This window comes from Gymnoscopelus microlampas (genome assembly GCF_963454915.1).
Source record: "Gymnoscopelus microlampas genome assembly, chromosome: 7".
Classification (NCBI taxonomy): Eukaryota; Metazoa; Chordata; class Actinopteri; order Myctophiformes; family Myctophidae; genus Gymnoscopelus; species Gymnoscopelus microlampas.
The window spans coordinates 38,702,680-38,728,953 of NC_139944.1; the positions used below are offsets into that span (position 1 = coordinate 38,702,680).

At 40.6% G+C, this 26,274-nt stretch overlaps 1 protein-coding gene across 1 annotated transcript in view; it reads left to right on the forward strand.

Moving 5' to 3' along the window:
• The window catches only part of cntn3b (contactin 3b), a 78,130-nt gene that overhangs the window by 21,365 nt on the left and 30,491 nt on the right, over positions 1-26,274 (forward strand). The window contains exons 2-5 of the mRNA XM_084061171.1: positions 684-819; positions 8,713-8,848; positions 20,391-20,566; positions 25,387-25,485. Coding sequence (XP_083917297.1) covers positions 765-819; positions 8,713-8,848; positions 20,391-20,566; positions 25,387-25,485 — 466 coding nt within the window. The 5' untranslated portion in view covers positions 684-764. The remainder of the gene's footprint in view (positions 1-683; positions 820-8,712; positions 8,849-20,390; positions 20,567-25,386; positions 25,486-26,274) is intronic.

Here is a 26,274-nt window from a genome sequence, read left to right on the forward strand (position 1 = left end):
ATTTCATTTTCCATTTACTTTTTCATTGATTGATTATGTGCTTTACAAAAGTGTTTAATGCAAAGCACTTTTTTTTTCAAAGCACTTTGAGCTGCATGACACAAATAAAATATCTTATTTGATCTTATCTTATCTTAAATGAACACACTCACACTTAAATGAACACACATTAAAGGCAACACATGCATATTGAGTTGTAAAATTAGCTAACAGTCTCTTAGCCACCAAACCCTTGAAGTAGCATTAAGTGGCATTTTACTGCAGAGTACTACACTAGAACACTGTCTGCCGGCTCCTATTAATAGTCAGATACAGTAGGCAGAGAAGAGTGTCATTTGAGGTCAATCATTCCCACCCTCACTTCCCTCTGAAGAAGTAGAATTGAGCTTGTTATGCAGGATGAAACAAAATGCGCTGTAAAGAAAAAACATACCCATTTTGCAAGTGTTTTGTTTCCTTTTTGGCATGGAAATTAGCTCTGGGGTTGTATTCTCAAGTTGTAGACAGTATAGTAACTGTACTTCTAGGAATAGGATTCCCTTTCATACCTCTTACAGACAGTAATTCACAGTAAACTAGTTAAACACAATTGTTCTAACAGTATGTAGGCAATGCTAATCGTCTTTGTTTTGATTAATGCTTATCATTTATTTAAACTTTTTCCTTAATTGTTTTCCCCTCAGATTGAGATTTCTGTATTCAAAGGAGAGCTTGTCATTCACAAGCAATTGGATGAGAGTCATATTTGCCCTTGGCAATTGAAGATGATGTTGCTATGGAAACAAATTGTACTTCTAGCAATCACTGGATGCCTTGCAGGTAAGACATTTTACTACACATTTTAATGGAGATGAACGGCATCTGATATTGTGGCCATCCAAGTCTTAACACCTTTTCTTTTAAAAGCTTGAGGCGATTTCTAATTTCAATTTTCTTAAAGGAATAGTTCAGCCAAGAAATGACTTTATTTCCATCGTTTACTCACCCTGTGATGTCTTGAATACACGGAGAAATTTCATTTGCATAACATTCCTTTACAGTTAATGAAGAATCCAAAAAATAAGAAAATATGTGATGAATTGAAGTAAAACGCAGGCCAAGATTAACAGTAGCAAAACTATATAAAATCTGGTTATAAACTCCAAAACAGCACTCACAGTGTAATCCAAAGCCTCTCGTGTCGGCTTGCGGTGTTTACCGTTTCAAAATATTACCTAAATTATAGAAGTACTACTTCTATGGAAGTAAACTACTTCCGGGATAAATCGTCTCATCCACCAATGACGCACGTGCCTGGGCGCTCGTGTGTGAATGAGCTCCTGTTCAACCACCCACACGAGTTCTTCACTGGTGTATGTCATGGTATGTCACGGAAAGTGAATAAAAATGGTGGTCTCCATGGTGCATCCCCAATCCCTATTGAGAAAACAAAACAAAACAATATATACTCTCCATCAACATTGGGATCATAACTTTAGAATGCTTATCCTACTCTACCAATAAGGTTATATTGATTAAGGTATCTTTGTCACGGCGTCCTTCACCAATTCCCACAGCAACCTCCCCGCTGTTCATTTACAATACACTCGTCAGGGGCACCTGGGATTCCATTCCTATTCCTGTTTATGACATGTCCAAGATTATTATCTGAATCCCTGGAATGGAACTGGCTCTGCATTTTAGCACAATCTACTTGCTAGTGTACCTTGTTCTGCCCTTGTGGCCACACGGGATTTGAGGAGGAGAAATACAGATACTCTACAAGAATGTCAACCTTTGCACAAATGACATTGTAAATCCCAATGAATGTTATTCAAATTGGCTCATGGGTAATTCACACCCACGTCTCGGGGGAGTAAGCTCCAAGCAAACTAACCTTAAAGGACAGTACTAGTGGTATTAACATTCAGGTTATTCTGCTCTTTGTTCTGCCTTTTGTAGCAGTTAATACAGACCATTATTGGCTTTTCACTATTTAGATAGTAGTTTTACTTTTACTCAGTTCGGTACTACTCCCATAGGGTACATAAAGTAGGTTTATTTGTCACTAGTTCTACTCATACTTCCCACTCATACACCCTCTTGATTCTTGAATATGAACACAAAACACCAACAATTGAAAATGCACCTGGTGATGCAAACTCTTCCACCACCCACCATGTCTTGTTCTATGTCTCTCTGTCTCTTTATTTAGAGTTGTTGCATGTCATTTTGACCTTGACCTTGACATCCCAAAATGTAATAATCTCTTCAAAGCAGCTTACTGATCATTCCAAGTTTCATGAACATTTGGCCATCCGCCCTGAGCGCCCTCAAGTTATTTTGTTCACAGACAGGCAGGCAGGCACGCAGGCAGGCAGGCAGGCACACAGACAGACAGACAGTCAGACAGACAGACAGACAGACAGACAGACAGACAGACAGACAGACAGACAGACAGACAGACAGACGCACGCACGCACGCACGCACGCACGCACGCACGCAATTACAATATGCTGCCATGCATGCGGGCAGGGTAAAAATTATGAGATTTGAATCTCCTCTACAGGCCAACATGTCAACATTGTACACAAGATATAAACAAATCTAATAGGTGATTTGTTGACCCAATGGCGTTTCCAGTCGACCACCATTTGGCCAAAACTTCCACTTTCACACAACATTATCTAAAGCATTAATGGGCAGATTGTTATAAAACGTTATGAGCATGATCAATGCTCCCTGCGCAGTAAACATTTGAGTGTGTTTGTCAGTGTTAAGCCCAGTCTGTAAGCTCAGTTCATAGTTGCCAAACAAATCATGCAGATGGCCGCCTGCATGGGGTCTGTGCGGCAGTAATTTAATATATTAATGATTAAATTGTGTTTTTGGTAAACAAATGTTGCACAGGGCAGATATGACAAATGATTTAAACCCATCCTACGTGGGGGCCCCCCCTTAAGCTGCAAACTTGTAAATCAGCAATTTCTATAGTATAGAGATAGGGAATGTTAAAACGCATACAAAACATAGTTCACACATTTTTTTTCCAGCTTGAGGGATTCATATAAACGAAACAGACAATCACAACATACTGTACACATTGTCGCTGTCGTGTGTAAACTGTGTGTCCAAAACTTTGTGTAGTGACAAATATCACCTTCCCCGCCCGCCTTACCTCCCCCGAACACAGGCCAATTGTGTTCATTTAGACACTCGACAGAGACGGCTGCACCTGGGTGGATTCAAACCCCCAGGCTCCACGGTGGTGGGCAGCTACTAAACCACTGCGCCACCCGAGCCAAAAAATAACTATTGTAATAGAATAAAGATTTCTGCCAGACAGCAATGATGTCTGCAAAGATGTCTGCATGTAATCTGGCAATGGAGTGCTGCACGCCTCGCTATAAGCTGGCTGGCTAGCGGTTGTGATCCTTGTTGAAACCAGTGCAGCACTGATTTGCCAACAACCCAACCCCTTCTGCGTCTCACCTGCCACATCAGCATACAGCGATAAGGAACCCCAAATACCAAACACACAGGTGGGAAAATACACGCCACTGCGACTCAGGAGATTGTCAATTTGCCCATCTGCCACATGCCTCATGCTACTGCCACAAAATAATGCAGGGCCCTTAGGTTTTTTTCAGAGTACCGGTAGACAATGGGGCTATTCTGCCAAGGCTACACATTGCAGCAAGCTTCCAGAAAACAATAGCCAATTTACAACACAACAAACAGCATGATTGTGTAAATAAAGATGAAACCATTATTTAATTTGTTGCTTCAGTAGCTTTGATCACTGTTATTCAGATATCTATCTTTATATATACTATAATTAACGGAATCTCTGTCTGTGTGTCCCAGGCGTAACTCGAAAAAGCGCCCGACCGTTCGGTCTCAAACATGGCGTGTGTGTCTCATATGACCCCGAGTTGTGCGGTGCTGAATGGCACCAATTGGGACGGACCAACGGTTTCTGAGAGCCTAAAACCCACGGATATCTGTACCTGTCAGCTGAGAAAGAGGCAGAAATTCTCTGTGTGTTCTGGAGATTGCATGCATCGGTTTCCCTGTTTGGCCAACCGAAACCGTCGGCTTCATGGATTGGCGGAGCGTCATATTCATATTCTTTATTCGGATCCCCATTAGCTTCCGCTGCCGTGGCCACAAATCTTCCTGGGGTCCACATAAAACATCAGAACATAAAACAACATACAATATTCATACGAACAAGAACTGACACTCGTCAGTCTAAATTGAAGTTACACTATTAAAATGCCAATGATAATTAGATAATCACGTTTGTGCAGCTAAACCAGTATTAATCCCTGATTGGCTAACCCGACAAATCAGCCTCACTGATTGCCAGAGCTTTGCATAATGTTTGTGCCGCATTCTAACGTGTCATGTCATTTTCCTCCTTGAAGTAATTAGGGTGGCCGATCTTTCAAGTGATTGAAATAGACATTTAGGTCAAGTGTTAATCTACAAAGTGATCATTTTTAATAGGTACACAATCATTTTATACAATGAATTAAACAACATGAAATCCCGAAAATGTCTCCCCCCTTCAAATTTGTAATTGCATTATTATTTAATTTAATTTAATATTTTCTCTAATTTTCTCGCAATTGAATTCACAGCTAATACATGATTCACTTGTCCTTTATTTTTGTTTTGTTGATTCATATCTACAAGGCAACCTCATAATGAGAATGTGTCAAGAGTTAATTTACCTGTTAGGTCTAATTTTGTGGAATTAATATCCCCACAATCTGCAAGGAGTCTGCTATTGACAAAGGATGAGGCCGCACAGCTCTAAGCCACGATGCAAAAGTGTATTTAAAAAGAAACCAACGTTTCGACAATGAAGTCTTCCTCAGGGTTTTCAAAGGAGTCTGGTATTAACATGCCTTCTGTTGACTTTTGCTTCATGTTGTCTGTTTTTGTACATCCTTTTATCCTCAGCAGCTTGTGTGTATTAGTGTATGAATAAGGTTTTTGAAAATCTACTACATCATAGTAATTAAGTCAATTATTCAGTAAATCTTGTTATAATCCTGAAGAAATTAAGAAATTATTTTTAAAATGCTGATCCCTGATGTGGAGATTTTCCAGTTTAGTCATGAACTATTTGTAATGGCTGGGCAACTGATGTTGACTGTCCCAGTTTAATCATAGCATTAATAAGCACAATGCTTATTAATGCAGTTATTCCCAGGACATACTCTGCATTTTAATGTCGTTTTTAATCTTTACCCAACAAAACGAAACCAAGCTGAAGATCCATATCCTCTACCATGTCTTCTTTTGTTTGTACCGTCCCGTCCTCTTAGATAGAAGATAAAAACGGTACTTATAATCAGATAAAAATGGTACTTTATTTATATGCATTTACCAGAGGGTTTGGTGGATGCAGTATATGCATATCTTATCACAATGTGTGTCAACAAGATTTTAGATTATTCCTTTCATTATGGACTCACAAGTCTCTAAACGCTTTGCTCAATAGAGAAGGTCCCAGCTTTTTGTTGCTAAAACTGGGTGGAAACAATTAGAGAGTAACAAAAAAAAACTCTTATTACAGAACCAATCCAAAGTCTTTAGGGAAGACCAGTTTAATGGGGTGGTGATATGATTACTCTACAAAGAAGTAAGCGTAGGTTTGTTAACGGCTGTTCTCACTATTTTTCCAAAATAGCAGATCTACAAGCTCATAGCACGGCACAAAGTGATGCGCTATGAGCTTGTAGATCTGATATTTTTGAATAGCCAAAGTAATAGCCAAAGTATAAACTAGAAAAAGTGCTCCTCGGAGCACAGGTCTCCGCCAGGTCAGGTAGGTTGTTGTGGGCCAGCAATGTTCGGTATTCGCCAATCAGGATGGAATAGGAAAAATAGTACGGAACCATCTTGATCACTTGACTACAGAGATAAAGTGTACCGATTTGCATGTTGTTTGGACAAAGGTTGTAGGGGTAATATTAAAAAGAAAAGTGTTTAAAAAATCGGCCTCCTGGTGGCGTTAAGAGGGTGACATTTGTTACTCAACCTAGTTTGAATATGCGTGCAAAGTTTCACCGCAATCGGACGCTGCGTTCATGATTTGCAGCATTTTGTTCAAAACGGGCCACTCCTGCAAACTTTAGATGTCAATCTTAGCCAATCAGGATGGAATATGAAAAATCTAACAGATCTGTCTTGATCACATGACTATAGAGATCATGTGTACAGATTTCCGTGAAATACTGATAAAATCTGAAGGCTTAATATCCAAAAATGTGTTTTACATAAGTCGGCCTCCTGGTGGCGCTATAAAGGGCAAATGTGAAAAATGCAGGGCAAAGGTTTTTCCTTGGCTTTTAGGGAGTGTGCATACAAAGTTTTACACAGATCGGTGCAGTTATAGGTAAAAACACGAATCGGGCTGTTATAGCGCCACCATGAGGCTGATTTGAAAAATTTCAAGTGGCATTTCTTCCTCGGCCTAGTGGGAATGTGCGTGCAAAACTTCACGGAAATTGCATGCTGTGTTCATGATTTGAGGCATTTTGTTCAAAACTGAGTACTCCTGCAAACTTTGGAAGCCAATTTTAGCCAATCAGGATGGAATATGAAAAATGTGAAAGACCTATTTTGTTTAATGACTATAGAGATACTGTGTATTGATTTGCAGGATTTTTGGACAAAATCTGTAGGAGTACTGTCCAAAAATGTGTTTTGCACAAATCGGCCTCCTGGTGGCGCTATAAAAGGCCCATGTGAAAAAATTGGGGCAGAGGTTCTGCTCTGGCATCCAGGGAGTGTGTATGCACAGTTTCGCGGCGAGCAAGCCAACGGTGCCAGAGATTAGCTGTTCACAGACACACGGACACACACACGGACACACGGACGGACGGACAGGGGGTAAAACATACTCTCTCGCCATGCCTTTCGGCCTGGCGGAGACAAATATGGTTAAAGTGGTTAGAATAAAAAATTGACGGAAGATGCTTTCCCGGTTTTAATGAGTCGGAGACGTATCGGTAGGTGGAGATATCTGATCATATGGGACTAATCTCATAATAAACTCATTTTTGTTCTTTTGCTTGACAGTAGGTACCTACACTATATTTTGAAATATAATGTAAGATGTTGCAGCATTAAAGAGGTGGTGCCATGGTTTTGCACTTTTTCTGTTTTTCGTGTGTCTATGAGGTTGATAGAACTTCATTAAGCCCCCTGGTGGTGTTTTTATGATGTTTTATGTCTTCTCTGACTATTTTGAGTTTCTTCCTGGAGGCTGAAACCTTGAGGGTCAAACGTGCCAATAGAAAAACAGCCATTTAATGACACAGTAAAAATATACCCTCCCCCTCATTATCATAACACAACAGGTGTGGGCATGAGGTGGAGAAGGGACTAGGACAGGTGGGTGGTGCTAAGGTGGTGGAGGAGGTGCTAAGGTGAGAACCAGGTATACTTAATGAACTGGAGGCGTGCCCACATAAAAACATAATTTTAACACTTTCTGTACACTTTTTTGAAAAGAATCTTCCTCCTAGTATAACCATAATACCTGATGATTATGTTTTAGGGGGGGGGGGGGGAATCACTGAAAATCCCGGCACCCCGTCTTTAAAGCAGCATAAAATAATACACAAAGTCACATCCTACATTTTCGTTTTTCTTGTATTTTTACAGATATAGTAAAATGGTTTGGAAAAATGTAAAGTGCTCACATAATATCATAAACATAGATAGCCTGGTAAACCATCCCCAGCGCTTGGGGCCAGACCGGTCTGCAAAAAACACATGATAGTGTGAATTCACACGACCGGGAGGCTTTGCCAGGCTATCATAAACTTAAAACTTAAAAACGTAAACGGAGTCTTAATCAGATCTGTTCTTTCTTTCTTTCTTTTTCCTTTATTTATTCAGGGAAGCCCATTGAGAGCAAGCTCTCTTTTTCAAGGACGCCCTGATAACAGCATAAAAAATACATACATAATGAGAAACAATAACAAACATTTGAATCACATTACAATGTCACAGATGCAAATAAACATAGTGTTACATATGAAACGGGTGCGGTCACTATGTAGTGTGTCCTCAAGAAGCACCCTGAATGTCTCTATTGAGACCAATCGCACCAGTTTCAGAGAGTCCTGAAGTTTGTTCCATTTGTGTGGAGCATAATACATGAAAGCATTTTTTGACTGGTTTTGCTCTGTACCACCTCAGTCACTTTTTTTAACCCATTAAGACCTGAGGCCGATTCTACAAAATGTCTTCTAAATCTTAACAGTTCTTTGAAAAAAAAAAAACTATGTTGCTATATCAGTGGTTCTCAAACTTTTTCATGTCAAGGACCCCCAAAATGATGTAATTTGGCCGCAGACCCTCATCTTGTTTTTTTGTTCCAGGGACCCCCAGAAGCAAAGATTTGAGTTACAAATGTTCACTTTAAAAAAATATATTAAAAGATTTGCAAAATGTTAGCCAAAAGAAATCTAAAATGACACAGATGCGTTCCAGGTCTTAATGGGCTAACAAATAACCTTCAAAGAAGAAAGAAAACCGATCACAGTGTATTTATCAACGACCGCCATTCCACAACTTGTTTGTTCAAATACTCTGTACTGTAAATCCTTTATTGAGTTCCATCTTTGCACTATTTTCTCTGGAGGTTAAAGGGACTTTTTTTTCCTGTCTGAAGTATCATGACCTTTCTCTCTCCCTTTCTCTAGCCTGTGCAGAGGATGTAATATTTCAAGGGCCACGATGGACGACAGAGCCCAGTGACCTCATTTTACCTATCAATTCTCCAGACCAGCAAGCTACCATTAGATGTGAGGCAGAAGGGAGCCCTTCTCCACAGTACAGGTAAAGTGCAGTGTCTAACTTACATTACTGCCGTGTCATGGAAAATCTCCATCTGCCCGCTGTTTACTCTGCATTACCATCACATCATAGAAAACCTCCATTCGATGCTGCCTAATTGGTTGATGCTTGCAGATCTTCACTGCTGCATTAAGCAGGACACCGATAGCATGGATCGTTATTGATTTGGTGAGGAACAACATTTTCGGGACATAATTGCTCGGGGGAGACACTGTACCGTCCAACAAATAAGTTAAGCTTGAAAGAGTAACTCCTTAATTGAGTGTCTGTTCCTAACTGAAGAAAAGTTCATTCAGTTTGATATAGGAGTTTGAGCTAGAGTCAGAAAGCCAACGCATTAGGTAATGAATATGCCGACACCATAGATGTGAACAACTTAATTAGTCATAAGATTTACGCTGCTCTATGATTGAAGCTGATATGTTATAATATAATATAAGGATTAAGACATCATTAGACGAGTAAAAAGGATTTAAAATGACTAATTTGCACCGGAGATCCTTCGATATTCCCGTTGCTGCGGAGTATGCCTGAGTACAGCAGATACAGTAGTACTGCTTTTGTGGTAGATTGTGTTTCGCAGCTTGGTCAGCATCATGTAAATGCACAGCAAGCAGTGGAGAGATGCAATAACCTTGTGAGTGACATTCGGTTAAATGCTTACATTTCCTCTAATGCGTCTGTGCTGGAAACATGGTTTAAGCGCAGCGGCAGGGGGTATCATTATACTTGTTGTGCCAGCTGAGCTATCCTGGATGAAGTCTCAGCTGTAGCTTGCATATTACAGAAACAAATGGTGTGGAATGGTTCCCACCAGTAAGTTAAACCATTTTGACATTCACTTTTGTTGTTCAAAAGCACATTTTGGATTGCTTTTGGGCCTAATAGCATGGCAGTGAAATGTGTTGCTGTCAGGATAATGTCTTTTTTTCCTAGCTAGGAACAATCATAGGATACATGTAGAATAGATTTTAAGAACATTTCCAGCTGATCCCTGCTGTGAGAGTGTAATGTCTGTACATTTTACCGTGATTCAGTACTGAAATGATCTGCTTTAGTCACCTGCAATACAAATGTTTGTGTTTTTACGAAAACAGTGAAAAATTACATAATACCATTTGGCTATTGGCCATGTCAATAGGTGCTCTCATTGTAATGTAAGCAGCAGATGACCTAATACTTTAAACTCAGGATTACCGTGACCACTTAAACCCTATATGGTTGACCGTAGTCCCTCAGCGCTCTAGAAAATACAATTTTCATTTTTTTGTTATTACGGGGAAAGCCTTAGCTGAAAATAGCCGATCGACAAGCTCACAACGCAACGTGTTGTCGATCTGCTGTTTCCAGCGAAAGCTTTCCTCATAATACGGATGCCGGGGTTTAAGTGGTTAATAAATGTAGATCATTTAATTTAAACCATCTGTAAAAAGAAGAATTGCTGCTTTTGTCAAGCAACCTCTCTGAACATGAGATTGAATTATGTCATTCTTTTAAAGGCAGTAGTTTTTGTCCAGGGTTGTGCAAAGGACCATTTTGTGGCTTTAGTTGGTTATGTCAGAGGTTGTTTTCCTTTACAATGATTGTACTTGACTTGTTTCCCTTCTGGCAAGGAGAGGACTTTTTTTTCATTCCGTATGATTAAATGGAAGACATAAATGCTTGGCAATCTATTTTGCTAACACTGAAATTAGGACCTCAAATGTCCTGAAAACATTGCCCTGAATGTCCTTCGGAAATATCCTTTGGAGTTGTTATTTCCATGGCACCAGCATCTGTAAACTATATCCTTACTGTTGAATGACACCACTTAAATAAATGTGAGTTTTATAATTAGTTTTAAAATTAGCCTTTTTAATTTTGCCTTTGAATATTGTAAAACATTTCAAGCTTCCAACATGTAATAATTTCCAATTTAACAGTAGCCTAGTATTTGACCATACCAAAATGATTGACATTTTGTTATGCACCAGAATGTCCTGTTAAATTATACTGCCTGGTCAGTGCTTATCTTTAATATTAGGCCTACTCGGCTAGGAGGCCAAACCTTTTCAGCTTGACACCCAAAAGAAACATTTGTTGTCTTCCCGGGACACCAAATTCGCGACGCGTGCGTGGGGGGCGCATATCCCCCCACGGGTATGGACTAGTAGCAAGAATTACCAGAATTTCCTAAAATGTTTTTCTTTTCATTTATTTATTTATTATTATTATTATTATTATTTCTGAAAACAAAATCCCTCTTTTTTTGTAGGAAAGATAATGTTTTTTTACTCAGACCCTTTAAAACAGGTCAGCAAACTTTTGTTTGGGAAACACTGCTGTAAGTTGACTATGCTCATAAAGCAGTGATTCTCAATCTTTTCTGGATCATAAGTAAGGCCACTTGAAAATCTTAAAAGTGTTTGCGCCGTGTTAAGTGTTCAGAAGATGGGTGGGCCGCGTGCATTTTCAGAGCATGTTTATTTTAATTATATCCTCACGGCCAACCTGTGGGCCCCGGCCTACAGGTTGAGAACCACTGTTACATTGAAGCATGTCAGACCTAAGAATGGCCTGATTCATGATTCATAACTGATGATTCAGGGCCCTCTTGACCCCTCCCACATCTTAACCCATTAAGCCCGGGAACGCATCTGTGTGATTTTAGTAATTTCTTTGGCTATTCAAAAATAGCAGATCTACAAGCTCATATGAGCTTGTAGATCTGCAATTTGATTTGGGGGGGGGTCATGAAAATGTGTGCAAATCTTTGAATATATAAATACATTTTTAACTAAAATCTTTGCTTCTGGGAGTCCCTGGACGAAAATATTTCGGGGGTCCGTGGACAAATAGCCTACATATCATTTTGGGTGCTCCTTGACATGAAAAAGTTTGAGAACCACTGATATATAGCACTATACTATATACTACAACTATTAGGATTTTGAAGACATTTGTTGAATCCCCAGAAGCAAAGATTTTAGTTAAAAATGTTGTTAAATATATAAAGAAATCTTAATATGACACCGATGCGTTTCCGGATTGAATGGGTTAATGTAACCCCCTGCAGCATTGTGAACGGCAGTTGGCAGAGAAGACCAAATTGAATTAACTATGGATAGAAGCACAAGGAGTTTGAGAAGCTCTGAATTGGTAAAAAAAAAATATGTTGAACCTTGTAGCATGGTTTACCTCACCTTGTAGCAAAATAATGTCCATCATCCGTTGCTTTTGTGCTCATAGATCGAGGAAGAAACAGTTCCGATTCACTCTCATTGTTATGTATACTGTATGACAAAAACTTTCTCACACTTGTGTAGCACATAAAATGCTGAAGACTGAACACTGTAGATCAGCTTGCCTCATCGTCAGTACCCAGTTGTCAGAGTCCTTGAAGGCTGTCAATGATGATGATGTCAGCACTATGACATCATTACTGTGTGTGTCTTGGTAGACGTACCCATTGCCCATGGGTGAATTATGCACAAAAAGTACATGGAGGCCAGTCGATGATGACATCAATACTGTGTGAAGCTGTCTATAATCTCGTTTCTGCGTTGCAGTTGTGTGTGTCTGTCTATAATCAGTACCTAGCATTGCCCATGAGGTTATTGCGCGGTAGTTCGAGGCCAGTCTATGATGGCAGGAATCTATGATGTCAGTACTGTGACGTCAGGCATGTGCATTATGGGCATAATACGTAATGTCAGCTTTATATTATAACTCGCGCAGAAATTGTGGTGCGAAACTCGCCCCAGTATTGCTGGTATTACTTAGCCGACAAGTGCCGCTTCGCAACGTGTCAATCGGCGTGTTCAGGTTTCAGTACTCTGCATTGGCCGGGTTACTGTGTGGGTGTAATACACTCTCCCTCTCCTTGCCTCTCCTTACCTCTCCCTAGTCCTACCTCTCCCCATTTGCCTCCCGTTCTCCCCCACTCAATCTCTCTTTCTCTTTTTCCCTCTCTTTTTCCCTCTCTCTCTGTCGCACCTCCCCCTAAGTCCCCCCCTCCTCTCTCTGTCTCTCTCTGATTGAGCTGTGGTCTGACATCACCAGGGTTGCCAGATCTGCGTATTATAACTTCCCAGCAAGATTTTATTTGAAAATAGCCGATCTACAAGCTCACAACTCGTCGCATCGCGACACGTTGTGAGCTTGTAGATCTGCTATTTTCAAATAGCTGATGCATTATGTTAAAGTTCTCATGTGGCCCATAGTCGCTTCTTTTGGGCTGGTTTTCCTAGACCTGGTTGCTTGTTTCTCTCACAGAATCTGGCAACACTGGACATCACACACAACAGAAACTGTTGCCTAACTACGCCGCACTGTGTGTATGTCTATAGTGTTACCCTGCGTAATTTGCCGCCGTCACTCGTCTATCTATACATATTAATAATCATATCGCAATATGTGTAACCAATGATACACTTTTAAGGATAATGACCTGTGCATTGGTAAACTACCTTAGCAGGCACCAGCTTGTATTCTGGCACCACACTGTCAGTTTAAAGTGCAGCATATGGTCAGTTGCCTAATCACATATTCACCCTCTCAGCACTCTCAAATTGTACACGGCCATTGCTCGCTTTACACCAATATTGGTGTACAATAATGTATAGATCATACATTATACATTTTTGTTGTGCTAACTTCCCTCAAGGGTAATAACATGGATACAGCCGTTTCACTTAATAAGAATTACAGCTGCAGTGACTGCGGCTAGTGTGCCACTCTTGATTGGTCAGTTGGTTGGCTGGTCCGTTTCCAAGATTGTCAAGTGCAGACCAAGTGCTGGTTGCTGCTTGTCGTGGATTACGTGCTTGTTTTATGTATTGGCAGCATCCTTTGTTTTAATTAATATGCTAAACGTGTGATTTTGAGATTTTTTTTTGCCATGAAATGAGTGAATACAATCACTATTACCGTATGTTTATATTGCATATTATGCTATGCATATTCACACACAAAACATGTATTGTGGTTCTGTGTGTGTATGCACATAGAGACACAAGAATTCACTTAAAACACATTTTTGCATGTATTTATTTATTTATTTATTTGTTTATTTTGACGGGACAAAGCATATTAATGCAATGTAAATACACCAGATTTAGAATCTTTAGAATCACGGTTTATCGAATGGGCAGAAGCCATACATCATTGAGGTGTAAGTAACATTGTGCATTATTTAGCCGTAGTATTCTTTTGTTTGAGTGTTTTGTGGTTATTCAGGATTCTGACAGCTACAGGGAAACAACTTTCTGAGCCTTGAGCCCAGGGCTTTGAGACACCTCAAGCACTTTCCAGTCTGCATCCTCACAAACAGTCCATTACTGGGGTGTTGTTTATCCTTTATAAACTTTGTGTGTGTGTGTGTGTGTGCGTGTGTGTGTGTGTGTGTGTGTGTGTGTGTGTGTGTGTGTGTGTGTGTGTGTGTGTGTGTGTGTGTGTGTGTGTGTGTGTGTGTGTGTGTGTGTGTGTGTGGCATGCATGGCCTGCCACACACATGGCACCCGTGCGTGCATGCGCATGGGTGCGTGCGTTTGTGTGTGTGTGTGTGTATTTGATAGAAAGGCCTCATGCAAAATGTATGTGAACCTCAAGGTCAGTCAGTGTTCATTCAGAGAATCACAATAGAAGTGATCATCAGGAGTCTTAGTTGGACTCTATGTACCAAAGCCTGGTTTTATACTTTACGACTGTCTGGTCTGGTGCTGAAAATATCTACAAGCTCACAAAGCATCAAGGCGCATATTGAGCGTGAGATTGCACATCTGCTACGGTCGTAATTAAAATAAAAATAGAAAATAAGATGACCATGATGGAGTTAGGGTTTATTTATAATACACTGCACCTTTTTTAACACATGGGTTGCCTCATTGTATATGGTAGGAAAAAAAGATCCAGATATCAAGTCATTGAAAATGTAGCCCCTTAGGGCAGTATGTCTGCCATTTGTCCATTATACAGTTGTTGGAAAAGGCTGGCTGATAACATTTTGACTTCTAAAAAGTAACTTGACATTATAAAATTATCTAAAGGAAGGTACCACGTGGTCATGATTCCTCCACAAAATCTATTAAATTAAAGTGTTCTTATAAAAATCCCACGGCGAGGTGGGAGTGTAGTATGTATCCAGTGCCTGTTTGGCCACTCTGAGGGCTGAGTGGTCCCTTTGTCCAAATGTCTTCAATTAGTTCTTGCATGTGAGGTATTCTACATTATGTAGAATACCTCCATGCAAGTAAAAATAGTACCTCTCCTCCTTTTTGTCCTTGGCAAGTTCAAGTTAGTTGGGTTTCATATTATTTTGTTAAAGGTGACCTGTTCTCATTTCCAGCTGTTGTATTCTTTTCTGGGACTTCACTACTGTAGCGTTGCATGATTCACAGTTCAAAAAACTCCTTGTTTATCTTATATTATGCTGACTCTTAAAGACCCTAATTTCAGCCTCTGTCTGAAACAAGCTGTATAAGCTTCTCGGTCTTTTTAAGGGCAGGCCCCGTCCCTAACAGGCCATTACCTTCTGATTTTCAATAGTTCAGATTGCACAGATTCAAAATAGTTGAGAAAGTCGACACAGTATTATTATTATTATTATCATACCATCTAATGATTGTAAAAATAAGCTGATGATGGTCTGAGAACCGAAACGTCCACTCTTTTTGTCTCCGCCAGGCCGACAGAGTATGTTTTGAACCCTGTCCGTCCGTCCGTCCGTCCGTCCCTCCGTCCGTGTGTTCGTGTGTCCGTCCGTCTGTGAACAGCTAATCTCCGGCACTGTTGGCTTGATCGCAGCGAAACTGAGCAAATCATGAACGCAGTGTTCAAATGTGGTGAAACTTTACACGCACATTCGCACTACGTTAGGAACAATTGCCACACTTTTAACATTGCCCTATTATAGCGCCACCAGGAGGCCGATTTTTGCAACACATTTTTTTTTAATATTACTCCTGCAAATTTTGTCCAAACATTACGCAAATCTGTACATATTATCTTTACAGTCAAGTGATCAAGGCGGCCCAGTCCGATTTTTCATATTCCATCCTGATTGGAACATTCCCAACATTGCTGGCCCACAATATGACCTGGTGGAGACCTGTGCTCCGAGGAGCACTTTTTCTAGTTTTCACTGTTACTTTTTTCCAGTTGGTAAATAAATCTTATGTATCCAAATTTATCCAAAGAGTCTCAATTTGTTTTTTTTTGGCCAGCGTGCAGGCTTTTTATGTTTACACTCGACTATTATGCTGGCCTCTCGCACCTGGCTCAATTTTTGATAAGGCTTGAGTCGAGAGCGAAAACCTTTCCACATTATTATATACAGTATAGTGATACCCATGCAGCATTTCCCAGGTGTAGTGGATGAAATAGACCCCCCCTCCCCTCTCTCTCCATCTCTTCGTCTATCTTTCTGTCATCTATGACGTCAGTTCTGTGATGTCAGTTATGTCCATATTTGGGCATAATCCGGACACACACACCCACACCCAACTTTAACGTTATATGTGGAGATTGCTTGGATTGACAGGATAGAAACAGGAATGGAAAGAGATAAAGGAGGGGGCAAAAATCAATCAAGTGGTGTCCTTTCTCTACAGATAATGACATTTTCTTGCTTAGCTTTGTTATGTCCGCCAGAACGAAGGCGTGGCCGAGACTATGTTTTGCACCCTTTTTGTCTGTCCGTCCGTCTGTTTAAAAAATATATATTATTCCTACAGAATCTTTGTCCAAACATCACGCAAATCGGTACACAGTATCTCTATAGTCATGTGATCTAAACGGATTCATATTCCATCCTGATGGGCTAAGATTGGCTTCCAAAGTTTGCAGGAGTGCTCCGTTTTGAACAAAATGCCTCAAATCATGAACACAGCGTGCGATTGCCGTTAAACTTTGCACGCACATTCCCACTATAGGCCGAGGAAGAAATGCCACCCTTTTCACATTGTCCTGTTATAGCGCCACCAGGAGGCAGATTTTTGCAAAAAGTTTTTTTTAATATTACTGATACGGATTTTGTCCAAACCTCGTGCAAATCAGTACACATTATCTCTATAGATGATCAAGACGGATCTGTCCGATTTTTAATATTCCATCCTGATTGAATAAGATTGGCATCTAAAGCTTGCAGGAGTGGCTGGATTTGAATAAAATGCCTGAAATCATGAACACAGCGATTCCACTCGCCTCCATAATTACTGAATTCTGAACATTGCTGGCCCACAATAACCCTCCTGGCCTGGCGGAGACCTGTGTTCCGAGGAGCACTTTTTCTAGTTCCTTTCTTTCACCTGCCGATCTTTCCTCATCATTACATCTCACTCCATAGACAGCTTCTGAGGGCCAGGAGGAAGGGGGCTTTTGTGACAGTATGTGAAGGTTGATGACATGTTTCTCAATGCAACTGCAATGGCACAAAGGCTAGCCTATCTAAAGCCTAGTTTATACTTTATCGAATGACAGTGTTGCTCATTAATCTATTTTCTTTCTTTATCTGTCATTTTTGGCGAGCGATGCCATCATGGAGTATAACTTAGGCGTAAGGTGTCGCAGCTGCCAGAGTGGGAGTCTTAGTGATTGTATCGCTCGCAGATATCCCCCACCTGCGCCCATGGCAGCCATGTGCTCTAGATATGTGTGATCTGTTCAAGTTTCCTGCCATCCTCTCGCATTAACTTAGTCATGCTGTGTGGCTGCAAATATAGCCAGCTTCCCCATCCTTCTCATGGGATCCTTCCCCATTCATTCCTCCTTTCCGCTTGTACAGTACTGTACATACAAGACCTTCCTTCCCGCAGAAATCTTCCTTCCCGCAGAAACACCAGCGGATTATGTTACACTGAAATGGAGAACTGCAAGCACAGCTAGAAGGGAGAACAGCCTTTTCCACACAGTATAATCGAAGATTGTAATAGTGAAATGTCTGTTTATTTAAAACACAAGCTATGCCATATTCATATACTATAGAAATAATTTTGTTTGCGGAATTGACAAAAACCTTCAGGATTAAGTGAAAGGGCATAGGCAGGCAGGAGAACAAGGATAGCCATGCCATATTTTGTACTTAACTGCAATTTTTTATTTCACGTAATTGTAGTAGCATTGCCGAGGCAGTTACCAAAAGTAGCATTGCAACCATGCATCATATCTTGCATTTTTACAAAGCAAAGCACAATTTTCAGTATTTCTGTAACATCCTCTTTCACTTCTCTTCCTGCTAGAATGGCGTTCCTTGCATAGTGCATATTGTGTTTTTATATACGGGTAAAGTCCCATCACCTGTCATTAGGATCATTGTGGAACCCCATCAAACAATCTGCAGACAGACATAGGAATCTGATTTCATCCTGATTGGCTAAGATTGGCATTTAAGTTTGCAGGAGTGGCTCGTTTAGAACAAAATGCCTCATATTGTGAACGCAGTGATTCCACTCACCTCTATATTGACTGATTTCCGAACATTTCTGGCACTAATAACCTACCTGGCCTGGTAGGTTATACCTGGCCTAATCTGGCCTAATCTATCAAGTTACTTGTGATCCATTGACTGTGCTATTCACATTTTATCAGTCTGAACTATGTTACTTTGGCCGTGAATTCATTAATAAGTAGTGTTTGATTCTTTAGTTTTGACAGCTGTAATGGATAGCCATTACTTTCTGGTGTTGTGTGTGCTCATATTAAAGCCATAATGCGATATGAACTTCATTAAAGGGACCTAATTATAATTTGTGAATTTCAAATAGGACATAATCTGCTTATCAGGCTGCCAAGACTAATTTATTTCTCATTTTTAGAATTGTGCCTCATTAAACTTAACATACTGCTTTTATAAGTTCCATGATACTGGTACAGAGAAATGAAAATCATACTTCATGAGGAGTATAACTGAACTTTATTGATTTAAAATGATATGGGAAATCTGAAGTCATTAAAGCGTTACGAAACTTACCTGAATAATTGAGCGTTGGCAAACCTCATTGCATAAGTCATGAACTCTCATCTTATCTCCAGAGACTATTTTCAGGCAGCCTTTTCAAATGAATAGGTTGTGTATGTGCTTTGAAATGAAATATTAATGTAAATTTGACAAATAATCAAACATAAAACGTTCCACACAGGGATATTGAGTGTATGGGATTCTCTGTCTCAAACAAGTTGTCTGCAAGTGCCTGCAAGTTTTCATACCGTACTGAAATGAACTGAATCCAGTGGCTTCCTCGAAAACTGAAACAAACTATGGTGCTTTGGAAAATAGTCAGCAGTAATGTCAAGTATAACAGGATTCATCGTAGTCAATCAGCTAAACATGACATACCACCCATTATGATCCTTTAACTCTTTAAGACCGGGAACGCATCTGTATGTTATTTTTAGATTTCTTTGGCTATTCAAAAATAGCAGATATAAAAGCTATAAAAGCGCGGCACTCGACATGAGCTTGTACAGTATATCTGCTATTTTTGAACAGCCAAAGAAATCTAAAAATGACACAGAGATGCGTTCCCGGTCTTAATGGGTTAAGGCCTCCTGGTCATTCTTGAAGTTTCACATCTGGAATGATGCCATCTTGTCATGCTATACGTTTTCAACCCGTGTGAAATCTTCATCTCAGTGTAAATTCAACTCTATACTCACGCTGGGCAAGACCTACAGTAGCCGTTTGAGTGTCTAAACGGAATTACCAGAATTTGGCGGAAGACCACCCCCAGTTGAGTCACCCTGGTGGCATGATCAAGTGTGTGTTCTTTCACTTAGGTCTAAACAAGAATACCCTCGATCTCCAGGATTTTAGTTTTTAGTTTTGCTAAAAAATGAAAACCTGGACCAGCGAGTCGATGTTCTGGGCATAGGAAGTGGGAGTCATCCTCAACCAACCAGAGTGCAGTGGGCGTTGCTCCGAATGTTATGCGGAGCGGGGCGGGGGTGACGGACAGATCGGTGAACCAATGGGATCCCACGCATTCTCTCTCCGGAGATGTTAAACCCGCCCCTCTATGCCAGATATCAGACACGCTAGGGCAGTCTAAAACAAGAAAAATACACAGTAAAATCTTCAGTGTTCATTCAACGACTTGAATCCTATTGTCCTTATTCCGGGCATGTCCTAATAAGTGAACATTTGGCAAAAAATAGTAGATCTACAAGCTCACAATGTGTCACAACGTCATTTGTTTGTGAACTTGTAGATCTGCTTTTTTCGCCAAAGACATTTGGTGTAGAGGGAAAAAAGGAGAAGTATATAGGGTTGATGTGGTCAATTCAAAATGAACATGTCAATATTTACTCTGTAGAAGGTTCAATAATTCTCCATTAATAACTCAACTGTATACATGTATTCAATACATTTTGCTTTGATCTCTCTCTTAGACAGTAGCTGAATAAGATAGATCCCGGCAGTTATTACTGCCCGTTCTGTTCTGTCCTGGATGGACATGGATGGACCAATCAAATCGATCCCTTTGATAATGTTTGTGAGTGTGCCTCTCCAGGGGCCTGGGTATACTGATTGTGTTTGCGTCTTTCCCAGATGGTCGCTTAACGGAACACTCATTGATCTGGGGAATGACTACCGGCGTCACATGTCTGGGGGCAACCTGATCATTAGCAGTCTGGACAGGGACCAAGACACAGGGATATACCAGTGCACTGCCTTCAACGTGTGGGGCTCCGTCCTCAGCCGAAGAGCCAGCCTACAATTTGCATGTAAGTGTCCGTGCAACTCATAACACATTTATATCATTAACCTTTTTTTTGGCATAATCACAGAGTGTGAACATGTTTTGGTGAGCGTGCAATTTCACCGTGGCCACTCTTTTCATGCATGTAACGTGCTTGTTTCGGTCTGGGTCTCCGGTCCTCATTTAGCATTCCAATTGCTCATTTGGCATCCCCGGGAATAGATTTCTGACGGGGAAATGGTAATCGAATGAAATGTCAGATGCAACGAACACAGAGGGTGAAGCAGCCCTCTGACTGACTCTGAACTCCATTGATTCTCATTAGCAGTTCCAGCTTTGACAGCATCTCTATGCCGAGACCGACATTGACTCGTTCTGCCAAGCGATACGCTATAGCCCGTGCCATCCGGACTTGGAAGGAAGATCAACTTAAAGAAGTGTCCATAACTTTGTAATAGAGACAGACAATTTTGTGTGCAACCGATGAGACAGTGGCTGTGGCTTGTCTCCCTGAATGCCAGGCCTTTTGTCCAAAAGGAAGGGATTGGAATGCGATGCTGCACAGGCAGGACTCTACCTTTGACAGCAGACGACAGCGATGAGGCAACCTCCCTCCTCTCCTCTCCAGATGAAGCCTGCTGGTGGCTATTGATCATGTCCCAGGGACAGAGAGCCTTTCACTTCCTCTCAGGAGATGCTCTGTCATTATCCCTGTGGCCCCGGTAATGAATATCACTTGTGTGTGGACTGGGTTGAAGAGCAGAGCCGCTTGACATTTATTGTCTAGCTGCATGTACAGAGAGCGAGTTCTTGTTGAAGATCAGCATGGCTGCAACAGTCACAGGTTATTTATTTTTTTGCTTCCTTGTAATGAGGCTACTGCTGCCATGATACAGGAATGCCTCACCTGTCTTTTTCCTGCCTCCAGAATGTACCTGCAGTGAAGCTGTAGTTCGTGGCAGTTTCTATTTTCGGTAAAAAAAAACATAATTATATCTAATAATACCTTATGAAGTGTTTAACCACATGACCCTAGCTTCCCTATTCTGGGCATGTCATAAAAGGCGATCATTTGGCCAAAATAGGCGAACATTCTACGAAAAATAGCAGATCTGCAAGCTTTGAGCTTGTACGTCGGCAATTTTCGGCAAAGAGATTTGGTGTTGAGGGGGAAAAGGAGAGGACCCCTGGGAGACCCTGGTCAGTGAAATGGTTTAAATGGTTAATAAGCATTGAAATATGAACTTATTAACCTGCAAATTAAATGTGAAAATGACTTCCCTGGTATTCACCATTTCTCATGCCCCCTTAGCCATAGCCTTCAAGAGCATTCAACAGGGCAAAATCTGGGACTGGCTGAAAGATCCTCAGCCTATAGCTTGAAAGACACTTGAGTAATGGTAGGTATTGTATCTGACAGGAAAAGTGTTTATGTCAGAACCATGGGCCCAGCCACATTTGAGTGGCCGTGCCGATGTACTGGGTCCCCCTAGGCCAGCCGTTTTCTGTGCTAGATGGATTCGGCTAAGAAATGTATTGCTGCAGCTTAGGTTGCCCTCGGGCAGTTTGAGCGTGTTTTCAGACCAGAGAAGAAAAGGGAGTTCGTGCTGCACAGCGCCGAGACCCGCTTCAATGCTCTCTCCATTGTTTCACTTTATTTTTGGAGTTCTTGGGTAAATAAATCATCCGCTGCTTATTATTTCCAGAGTGATTATTACCAGCTCTGTTATTAGCCACCCACTGTTTCCAATGATGAACGTCATTACAGTGATCAACTGCTGTGTGGATATGCCTTCTTCAATCAGTCGGATATGTGAGTCTCACCGGGGTTGCAGCCTCGATCCTAATTTATACTTTGTCGCACGACGGTGTCACTCGCCACTGATTACTTATTTTCAAGCTAACGCCCACTTTGTGCTGTGTTGAATCACCTGAAAATCAGTTATTGTTCTGCCTAACTCAGGGGTGGGCAACTTTGATGATGGAGAGGGCCACTATATTTCCACACTCACTCCAGAGGGCCACATTGCATATACTGTCGGGCCATTCTATGTCACACAAAAGTAGCAAAAATAGCCGATCTACAAGCTCAAAACACTGGAATTTTTAATTGGAATCCAGATTCATTTTTTTGCTATTTTTGAATTGGAATCCTGAAAAGTAAAATTTGTATTTAATTTCAAATGCATTTAGTTATACATTATGTTAACTTTATGAACTTAAATACAAATACGTTGGACATAAAAAAGACAATAGAATTGTAATACCAGTCATTAAGCTACTTATATAGACTGAAGTATTTAAGGCGGGTCATGTTTGCATGTTTGGAATTGTAACAGCTGAAATCAATAATATACAGTATTCCAATATTAACCTGCGGGTCGCATTAAGTGAAGGTGGGGGCCGCATGTGACCCCCAGGCCGCCAGTTGCCCATATATGGCCTAACTTATGCTCTGCCATACGACCGACCACGTCGCAAAAAAAAAAAAAAGATCTGTAAGCTCACACAGACACATCGTGAAGTTTATAACAGCTATTTGTGGTCCACAGCACAGCCTTACTAACACACAGTATAAATCGGGCTTTCATCTGCCCCGCATTGTGCAAGGCGGGTGTCTACTCCTCCTGTGGCCTACTCTCTGTCCTGTCGTGACTTGGCTGTGTTTGATTTCCGCCACGGTCAGAGAGCCACTCATTAATCTTGCCCCACACACTGTCCCACTTCTCTCCATAATCTTCTCCCTCTCTCTCTGTCCTTCTCTGTCTCTGTCTCGCTCAGTCGCACTCTTTCTCTCTCTCTCTCGCTCTCACTGTCTCCTAATTTCTCTTATCGGTCACAATGACTTTCTCTTGTTTGTTTTTTGGAGGGTGACTCCAGGCGGTTAACCCATTAAGACCGGGAACGCATCTGTGTGTCATTTTTAGATTCCTTTAGCTATTGAAAAGTAGCAGATATACAAGCTCATAGCGCGGCACCGAGTGCCGCGCTATGAGCTTGTAGATCTGCTATTTTAGAAAAATCGATAAAAATTGTGCAAATCTTTGAATAAATATATATTTTTAAAGCGAACATTTGTAACTCAAATCTTTGCTTTTGAGGATTCTACTAATGTCTTCTAAATCCTTTTTCATGTCAAGGACCTCCAAAATTATATTTATTTGGCCGCGGACCCCCATCTGATTTTTTTTTGTTCCAGGAACCCCCCAGAAGCAAAGATTTGAGTTAAAAATGTATATATTTATTCAAAGATTTGCACACATTTTCACGATTTAAAAAAAATAGCAGATATACAAGCTTGCTATGAGCTTGTAGATCTGCTATTTTTTGAATAGCCAAAGAAATCTAAAATGACACAGATGCGTTCCCGGTCTTACTGGGTTAACTGCTGGGTGTAGACAGAACGCATTGTTGGCTGCGGTGTCTCAACCTCCATCACTCATGAAGCTAGGGGGTGTAGAGGGATGATTCACCCTTCCAGGTTTGGGTTTTTGTCTGCCAGCCATTCATTTGCAGGGGATAAATTGTGTCGAGAGTATTGACAGAGAGGGTAATGCTTTTAAGTGTGAGATTAGACCACATTTAATAATGATGTTTCTCATCGCTCCTGGCGCACACAAAGTGTCATTCGCTGTTTGGGCCTCATTTCTCAAACATGAGCCGAACAGATTTGATCGTAAATTGCTCGTAAATGACTGTTATCACAAAGGAAGGTTATTTGACGAATTCACATCACCTTCTGGTGTCACCAGCCCATAACAGGTACGGTAAACAGACTAGCAATGGGGACCTCTTGCAAATGTGTGAAGAGAAGGTCAGAATCCACCGATTAAGCCAAAGAATAAGTGTAATATAATGCAACTATAACCTTTTTGTAACATTTTCTTTGAAGCCCATGTCTATAATGTGTTATAAACATATCTATAATGCATTAGAATCTGCGTATAACACTGAATAATTATATTTATAAGCACTCATACATAATTATTTTATAATAAGCACATTATAAGGAATTGTATCATGATTTATATGAAGTATAATACTAATAATAATATAATACTTCATAATGCCTGCACTGCATACTTTTTTTCTTTTGGCCAGGATCATAGTGTATTAGAATTCCCATAGTTGTAATACATTATAATCATTTTATAATGCAGTATAATGACTGTTATAATGCATTATAGTGTGACTTTAAGTCACTATAAGTGTTCAATGGGTGCTTTAATTAATGCCATTCCTGTAGGCGTAGTCAGAAACCTTTTGTGTGTTGTACAGTGTTACAAACATTATTATTATTCTTGACCTTTTAAGTCACTATTAATTGCTTCATCATGTTTTAAAATGATTGTTATAAATCATTAAGAGTGCTTATAATTATAAGAGTGTTATAAGCAGGTTATATGGCTTCATGGAAAGTGTTACCACCTGGGGCGGCAGTGGCTCAGGGGTAGAGTGGCCGGAAGGAAACCGTGAGGTTCCCAGTTCGATCCCCCAGAGTTAGTGTCGAAGTGTCCTTGAGCAAGACGCTGAACCCCTAATTGCTCCCGATGAGCAGGTTGGTGCCTTGCATGATTTCCTCCGCCATCGGTGTATGAATGTGTGTGTGAATGGGTGAATGTAATGCACAATCTATTTAAAACGCTTTGGATAAAAGCGCTATATAAATGCACCATTTACCAATTACCTTGAACTGACTGAATTGGAAAAATCTTAAGTTTAATCGGCAGCTGAGCATACGGTTCTGTTTGTCGCCTAAAATACTCCTCTAATTTACTCCTCCACTCTATGTCTCTGTTCTTCCTCTACTCTACCTAAACTCTACTCCTACTCTACTCTGTTCAGATATCGACAACTTCAAGTCCCAAACAGTGAGGAGTGCTGTCAATGTGCGTGAAGGCCAAGGAGTGGTTTTGCTATGCGGACCACCTATGCATTCTGGAGGTACGTTTATTACGGCAGTCACATAGCTGCTGCTATGGTGGTACATACCATTAAGGAGTGATAATTAGCCTAATTATTACTCATGTTATGAATCACATGACCTACAGTAGAGCAAGCCCTGGTACCGGACTATGCACTTGAACGCTTGAACACTTGAGCACTTGGAACAGTCAATTGTTCAGGGCAATTGTTTTCTAGCTTCATTATACACAAAGTTACCAAAAAAAAGCAGCTGTGTAGTTTTCAGTTTGAAGACTTTCACTTATTCGATCAAATGAAAATACGTTCATTAGCTCTTGAAATTAGAGTCTTAACTCACTGATTATGCTACGTGATTCCAATGTGTCCTCAAATCCTGGATTAGATAATCAATTTCAACTTATCCAAAATAATTGGAATTTAGAGACCATTTGCATGTCATCCCAAGATAAATAACAATACAAAGGAAAATAGAAACCCTTAGCTTTCGTTTGGCTGTTGGGTGAGACTTACTTTAATGAGGGTTGTATATCTCCTTTAATTATGCTATAATGATTTGATGAATGTACCGTATATCTGTATTATCAAAATGCTCTGCTATCTTAGCTTTCCCTTCCCACGTCCTCGTCGACCACTAGTCTGTCTATAGAGACATAATAGAGACAGTCAGGTATGAGCTTTGATTGATTGGGGACTTGTTTCCATGGTGGTCCTATAATAAAGCTGACATGATCAAACATAATGATGGACCAAAGAAATAACAAAGCACGTAATCCTTAATAAGATCAGCTCTTGGTTTTTGCTTGAACA